The sequence below is a fragment of the Silurus meridionalis genome, chromosome 15 (assembly GCF_014805685.1).
Source record: "Silurus meridionalis isolate SWU-2019-XX chromosome 15, ASM1480568v1, whole genome shotgun sequence".
NCBI lineage: Eukaryota > Metazoa > Chordata > Actinopteri > Siluriformes > Siluridae > Silurus > Silurus meridionalis.
Window position 1 is genome coordinate 22,218,847 of NC_060898.1, and position 7,905 is coordinate 22,226,751.

The following is a 7,905-nucleotide window of genomic DNA, read 5'->3' on the forward strand; positions in this document are numbered from 1 at the left end:
GTATGCTGTATATGTTGAAGAATGACGATAAAGTTGAGTTAATATCATCTATTTTTGGTTGAGTAATATCATTATATTTATACTTTTTTACATTTATTGCAGTTTCTACATAATCAGATGCGTTCCACTGAATTTATTAAAAGTTATCGTTGTGTTTTGTGTTTTTAGTTTTATACTTTATATCTTCCAGCACCACTTTTCAGTGAATATCAAACAGCAGATCAATTTCGATATAGAAATTGTTATCAGTAATATATATTGAGATATTTTCAAAATGATATCGTTCGATTTCTAAACTTTGATTCATTGGTTTGACTTTACCTGGCCTACCTGGAAGCACTGTTTAATTCAGCAACACATTTTTCAGCCCCAATAAGAAATGAGTTTGTGGGCGCGGTCTCATTCCAGGCCACGCCCCTATTCCGCCCTCGATATTATTTTTTACTGAAGAGGTTGGAGTCCTGGACGGGATCTTACACGAGCTCAATTTGGCCAATAGTGTGAGGGTAAAGTTAGAGTGGGCGTGTCAGGTTTCGCCGTGTGGGCGGGGTCAGGAAAACGTTTATATTTAGACGGCTGCGTCTGTACCTGGGCCGTATCCAGGCTGCTGACGGACGCAGTTAGATTTATTATTATTTTTTATTTTATTTAATTTTTAATTCCACTGGAAAAAGAAGAAGAGCTCCTAGGCAGGACTGGGTGGCTTCCTGTCCCCATCGTAACCATTTCCCCCTCCCCCGACTGCGTTACGACTCCAAAACAACGCGTTTAAACGGCGCAAAAAAAAGGACTTAAACGAGGAAGACGAGGAGCGAGCATCTCTAACTTCTGCAATCATGATGTCCATGAACAGCAAGCAAGCTTTCAGCATGCATCCGATTCTCCACGAGCCCAAATACGCACCTCTGCACTCCAGCTCGGAGGCGATCCGAAGGGCATGTCTGCCCACACCGTCGGTAAGACCCGCAACATTGATCCTTCATCTTCATCACATTTAACAATACGGTGGTATAGTGATGTTTAGGAGATCGAAGTTTAAACAGTGTAGTGCTTTAAAAAAATTTATAAACGTGCTTTAAAATCCATTGAATTCACTGCACTAAAACTAAACGTTGCGTAAATTATTTTACTGCACAAATAAGTGGAAATGTTTAAATAGTCTCTTAATCAACACAGTGAATTTGCAAAGCTTGAAAATTGATATATTATAAATTTGCATGAATGTTTTAAATTCACTGAAACTGGATTAAAGATAAAGCAAAGTGAAGAAGATCACTGATGAACAGGTTGGTTTGAGTTAAAAACTCGCCTCCAAATTTCCTAAAAAAAACTTTCAATCTGGTAAAAAATAAAGAACAAAAAAAAAGGTTGTATTAAAAAAAAAGTATTTCTATAATTGTTTGAGTTGAGGGTTTTGGAAAGAGTTTCAGTCGATTCGATGTGAAGATCTTCCAAAAAGCAGAAAAGAAAAAATAAATGGGAATCTCAGAACTGCTGCAGAAATCAATATATGTATAAAATTGAAGTATAATTTGGTTATGAAATAGTTCTACAATTAAATGATTCTTTTTTTGTTTTGATTTTAATTCTTTTACTGGAGGTGTGTATAAAAAACTAAAACCCTGTTTTTTTGTTTTTTTTAAAGAATAAATTATAATGATTTTTAGTATTTCATGTTCTTATTTTTGCTTTCTTTCTGCTTGTTCGTAGCTGCAGGGAAACATCTTTGCAGGCTTCGATGAGACGCTCCTGCAGAGAGCCGAGGCTCTGGCCGCGGTGGACATCGTGACCCAGAAGAGTCACCCATTCAAGCCAGACGCCACGTACCACACCATGACCACGATGACAGGCATGACGGGGACGCCGACGTCCTCAGCGTCGCACCTGCACCACCCGTCCGTGCTCACGTCTCATCACCACGCACACCACCCACACCACCACCACCACCAGACTCAGGGTCTGGAGGGGGACCTTCTCGAGCACCTCTCGCCGGGCATCTCGCTCGGTGGCATGCCGACCGCCGCGGACGTGGCATCGGGCGCATCGCACGCACACTCGCACATGGCCGCGGCCATCAACCACGCGCAGCACCATCACCACCCGCACGCGCAGGCCGTGAACGTGCACCACTCGCACCACGCCCTGGCCGCACACGCCTCCCTCGCCGCCGCCGCCGGCGCCGCAGCGTGCGACGCCGAGCCCGACCCTCGCGAGCTCGAAGCGTTCGCCGAGCGCTTCAAGCAGCGGCGCATTAAACTCGGCGTCACCCAAGCGGACGTGGGCTCCGCGCTCGCCAACCTCAAGATCCCCGGCGTCGGGTGCCTGAGCCAGAGCACCATCTGCCGCTTCGAGTCGCTCACGCTCTCCCACAACAACATGGTGGCCCTGAAACCAATCCTCGAAGCGTGGCTCGAGGAGGCCGAGAGGGCGCAGCGAGAGAAGATGGCCAAGCCCGAGATCTTCAGCGTGGGCGACAAGAAGCGCAAGCGCACGTCCATCGCGGCGCCCGAGAAGCGCTCGCTCGAGGCCTACTTCGCTGTGCAGCCACGACCCTCGTCCGAGAAGATCGCCGCCATCGCCGAGAAGCTCGACCTCAAAAAGAACGTGGTGCGCGTGTGGTTCTGCAACCAGCGGCAGAAACAGAAGCGCATGAAGTTCTCGGCGACGCACTGAACATCTGAACAAAAATATAATAATGATAATAATAATAATAATAATAAGAAGAAGAAGAATAAACGTTTTATTGGACACAAAGGAAACTTTCGACATCCCAAAAACAAAACAACAATTCAGACAAAAGGTTAAATCAAACAAAACCCACGCGCCGGGGAAGATACAAAGATCTCACGGAGGATAATTTCGAGCCTGGATGAGAGCATGCAGGAGAGCAACTCCACTCACGGCGGATGAGAAGATGAAGAGAAAGGAAGAAAGGAAAAGAAAAGAATACCGGAAAAAAAGAAGAAGAAATGAAATAACTTATTGTACAAAAAAATGGAAATAGAATAATTACATATTCTCTTAAATAACTCTTTTTATATTGATTCATGTACATAACTGTGAATACATGACACACATCTGTGAAGATCTCACCGTCCTTTTAGGGTTTTTTTTCACTTTCTCTTTTTCTTTTTTGGTTTTCGAGGAGAAAAAAAAAGGAAGAAAAGGTTTAAAGAAAAAGTTTGCCATCATAAAAAAACTTTCATGTCATTCAGTGTGTTTGGGAGGAAGAGACCTGGTCGAGATTAGGGGTCTGGCTTTCTGGAATTTGTCGCATGGTTTCATTTATTTTAAGGCGCTTTTATTATTTGACTCCCCGTTTTTTTGACGCATCGCAATAAATACGCACAGGCGAAGGCGCGCGCACACACACACACACACACACACACACACACACACACACACACACACATATATACACAATGACCCCCCCTTCCCCCCACCACTAAGTCTGCGTCTACCTCATGATCCTGACACATTTTTACCCATTTTGGAAATAATAATAAAAAATTGAATACGCGGCTTTCAAATCGGGCATCTTGTTTTTCAAAAAAAGAGAAGAAAATAATGCTTTCAAAAAATGAAGACAAAAAATCGGATTGTGGTATGTCTCAGCTAATTTCACTGCAACGATGCTTTGACAATCAAGTGGTTACAATAATGATGGGCTCTTCATGAAAAATCTTATTTGAACATATGTTCTGCTATTATTATTATTATTATTATTATTATTATTATTATTATTATTATTATTATGACCGGGCCTGTGAATGGAAACATGGAGTCACTGCATTCTGAAAACAAACAAAAAGTTCATTGCACTTTGTAGATATTGTTGAAAGAGACTACCAATTTTTTTTTGTTGTTTGACTTATTTATATTTAAAAATAAATGATTTTTATTGTTTTTTTTTTCTTTTTCGTCGTATTTACTAATTTATTTGAACATTAATTTATTTTAAAGTTGTCATATTTTTCATTTGTGAACGTGTGTTTAAATTGTGTCTGTGTAAATCGACAGAAAAAAAATTTCAAATAAACCATGCACGTTTTACCTCACTGGTGACCAGAATCTTTCTCCAAACTCATATTGGAAAAAATTTGTTTTCTTTTATGAAAAAGATGAAAAAAAAATTTCGAATTAAATATGAAAGAAATGTATTATTATTATTATTATTATTATTATTATTAATAATAATAATATTATTGTCATTATTGTTGTTATTATTATGAATAATACTAATAATGTCAATTAAACATATTTTATATTCTTTTCAATGCCAAAGGCTTTTTACATCAAATTAATAATTGATTAAGAAAATAAATAGCAATTTTAAACAATTTAGTGCAAAATATAGTGCATAAATTCGCAATTTGTGATGTTTTTCGATTTCTTTCTTTCTTTCTTTCTTTCTTTCTTTCTTTCTTTCTTTCTTTCTTTCTTTCTTCTCATTAGTGATTCCTTGTCAAAGGTTTTATACATGAAAACACTGACGTTTCTCTTTCTCGTCCCCTACTCTTGTGTATTTTGGTAATTATGAAAATCAGCAGGTCGTTTTTTTATCCTATAAAGTTTATTAATAATAAATACAGACGCTTATGATGGTATTGATTTCTCAATTTGTTCGTTAAAAAGTTGAAAATCGTGTATTTGCTCGCGTTCAACAAGTCCAAACCTCAAAACGAGTTTATAATAATAATAATGATCATAATAATAATGACAATAACAATAATAATAATAATAATAATAATAATAATAATAATAATAACATTATTAATAGTCACCATCATCATCATCATCATCATCATCATCATCATCATCACTAGTTTGATCTGACTTTGCTCTTTGCTCTATGATCCAGCGATGCATTCAGAGTAAAACATTTCACTGGATAAAAGAAATCTCAAAAGTCCCAGCAACAGGATCCACAAATCAATAATATCAACATTCTGACAACTACAATTTCTAAAAAAGGAGCTAAAACCAAGACTGGGCTTCATCACAACACACTTCCTCTTCAACTAGTGAGAGAGAAAAAATCATCCCGAACCACTTCACACAAAACCGCAATACGCATGCGCCAAATAACCTACTGTTCTCATTCTAACACTGTAGGTGTGTGTAACATGGAGGTTTCTTGATCATCTGCCAAGTCAACTTCTAAAGTAGAACGTTTAGAAAAGTAGAAAAGAAAAATAAATAGAAGCACAGAATGATTTTTTGTATTGATTTCTTATGTGATGTTTTTTCTTTACTAATAAATCACAAGATGTAGAAAAGAGAAGAATAAGTGGTGCTTTGTATCAACTCGAGTACGTCATGAACGACAGATGCGGAGCTGCCAATAAACTGAGCACTCAGTGATGATGGAGAGAGAGAGAGAGAGAGAGAGAGAGAGAGAGAGAGAGAGAGAGAGAGAGAGAGAGAGAGAGATGACCCTATAGCCCAATATATAGTCATGACGTCCTGAAATATGTGGCTTCCTATCTAAATATTTGCATAAATTATTTGCATAATTCATGAAATCCGATGCTCGTCCAAGTGGCAGAAGTGTCAGAGTGCGATTTTCTTTTTCACGATATCACCTACGACTTCATTTTTTATTTTTTTTGCAAAGAGAAGAGCTGGGGCTGTAAGTACACGCCATCATGCTGCTTTTAGATTTACATTCCTGCCTTATTGCTGCGTGTTTTCCGTGGAGCGGAAAGCGCATTTTCATAAATAGACCTTGGGCCGAGCGCGGCGTATGAAATTTTAATGACGCGCGAGTGTTGAGTGGCGTCTCCTCGAGAGCTTTAGGAGAATGATTGCTCTCTCTCTCTCTCTCTCTCTCTCTCTCTCTCTCTCTCTCTCTCGTTACATTAGCACTGCGCTGCGGTGCGCTCTTTTTCTTACTTTCCTTACTCGCACTGCAACACCGAGAAAACCCACTCAAGCCCCTCGTACGTACACACACACACACACACACACACACACACACACACACACACACACACGTATCATGAGAAATATAGTCTTGTTATTCTACTTACTTCAATTCTATCTGTATAGATCCATCTCTCTCTCTTTCTCTCTCTTTCTCTTTGGATAAACCACGCGTCTCTTTTGCGCATGCTCCATTAAAGCATTCAGAAGTTTAAAATCAGGGAGAATGCAATATTTATTAAGCGCTATCTATGGATTAAATGCATGTTTCATAAATAATACATCGCTCTAAGTTCTGAGATCAACCCTGTGTCGCGTTAACTAATTAACGCACCGTGGTTTTACAGTCAAATCAACGCGGTCTACTGTAAATGCATATCTATATCTATCTATACACACACACACACACACACACACACACACTTCCGAGAACTGAGCTGGGCATACATATAATTGTGTGTATATATAAAATGTATTTATTTATTTATTCTTTATTTATTTATTTTTTTTGGGGGGGGGGGGGGGCATTGAGGTGAAAAATCTTACTGAGAAGGATAGTATAGTAAAGCACCACTTGCGTAATATCAGAGCAGTGACGTCATAACACCCCAAACTAAAGCAACACGCCCCCCAACAACATCAGCATCAGTCACATACTTTGCAAATCAGTATCGCTTTCGATTGAACGTCCGGTTCGTAGACAAGGACATCAGTTAGTAATGCAGTTTGTCAGTTGGTCTAAATTCTGCTAGAAATACAATTACGGATTAAAAACACTCGAGAGACACATATTGTATTCTCCCCCTGGGTGATGAAGCGAAACACGAGCCTCTTGTAAATGTTTGATGGCTTTCGGCTTCAGTCAGGGCAAAGATTCATAAAATATTGTCAAGGAAAAAAAATGCCGTGTCAGGATTTGGCTTCGTGCATTCCTGAGTGTTCATGTGGTCTGGGAAGAAAAAAATGCAATACCAAAGAAACAATTGCGCTCTGATCGCTGTTCACATGCAGGAATTTCATTAAAAAAACAAAACAATAAAATAAAAAAACACAAATTACTGGTCGACGACGATTTTTCTTTTGCTCACACAAACTTGAAAACAATAGTTTTTGAACAATTCGTTATAATAATAATAATAATAATAATAATAATAATAATAATAATAATAATAACCCTGCAACATCCTGTTTTTTTTTTTTATTTCAGGACCGTGGACAGCTCTTCAATACTGAAACGGCTTTCCCGAATTAATTATTAATTTAATGACATTAATTTTGATAATTATTAATTTAATGAATAGAAGCATAAATTCCTAAAAACATTAATTAAATAAATATCTTGGATATTCTATTGCTGGAAGAAAATATATTATTAGGAAGAAAACTATAAGAAAAAGATACTTTCTTTTTTTTATATATGACGAATTAAAAATTCATTACAAAAAAAATATATATAAAAACAATAAATAAATAAGACCGACTTCTAAACTGTAGTGTGATTAATAATAGCATTAATAGCATCACATATTGTCTGTAAATGAAATCACATTTTTCGCCACGAACACAAACATGTATGTGCTGTAAATATAACATTACAATCTATGTTTTAATTTTCAGAAGCAAAAGATTTCTTCTTGCACTTACAATTAGTATTTTTTATTATTATTTATTATTAGTTAAACGAGTTAGATAAATTGTTTACACACGTTATTTGGTTTAACTTTCGGAATCGCTGATTTTTTTTTTTTTATTTGTTTATTTATTTGTTTATTTATTTAACTAGCTAGTTAGTTAGTTAGTTGAACCAAATCAATCGCTATTATACATTTTTTTTCCGAAACTCATACAAATAAAAAAAATGCATTTAATTTTACTCTTTTTCCAGCTAACAGAAAAATCACTCTCTGACATTTACATAGTCAATATCTGATGAATATTTTCAAAGAAATCCGTATAAACTCCTAAACCACTGTCCCATAC

At 37.4% G+C, this 7,905-nt stretch overlaps 1 protein-coding gene across 1 annotated transcript; it reads left to right on the top strand.

Moving 5' to 3' along the window:
• Nucleotides 1-598: 598 nt before the first annotated feature.
• Nucleotides 599-4,065, top strand: pou4f4 (POU class 4 homeobox 4). Its single transcript, XM_046867177.1, has 2 exons — nucleotides 599-956; nucleotides 1,711-4,065. Exons 1-2 carry the CDS (start codon nucleotides 837-839, stop codon nucleotides 2,671-2,673), a joined length of 1,083 nt encoding a protein of 360 aa, XP_046723133.1. The 5' UTR covers nucleotides 599-836; the 3' UTR covers nucleotides 2,674-4,065.
• Nucleotides 4,066-7,905: the final 3,840 nt, after the last annotated feature.

Coding starts and splice junctions, on each gene's coding strand:
- pou4f4 (XM_046867177.1), top strand. CDS start 837: ATGATGTCCATGAACAGCAAGCAAGCTTTCAGCATGCATCCGATTCTC. Junction 957..1,710: donor CATGTCTGCCCACACCGTCG/GTAAGACCCGCA, acceptor GCTTGTTCGTAG/CTGCAGGGAAACATCTTTGC.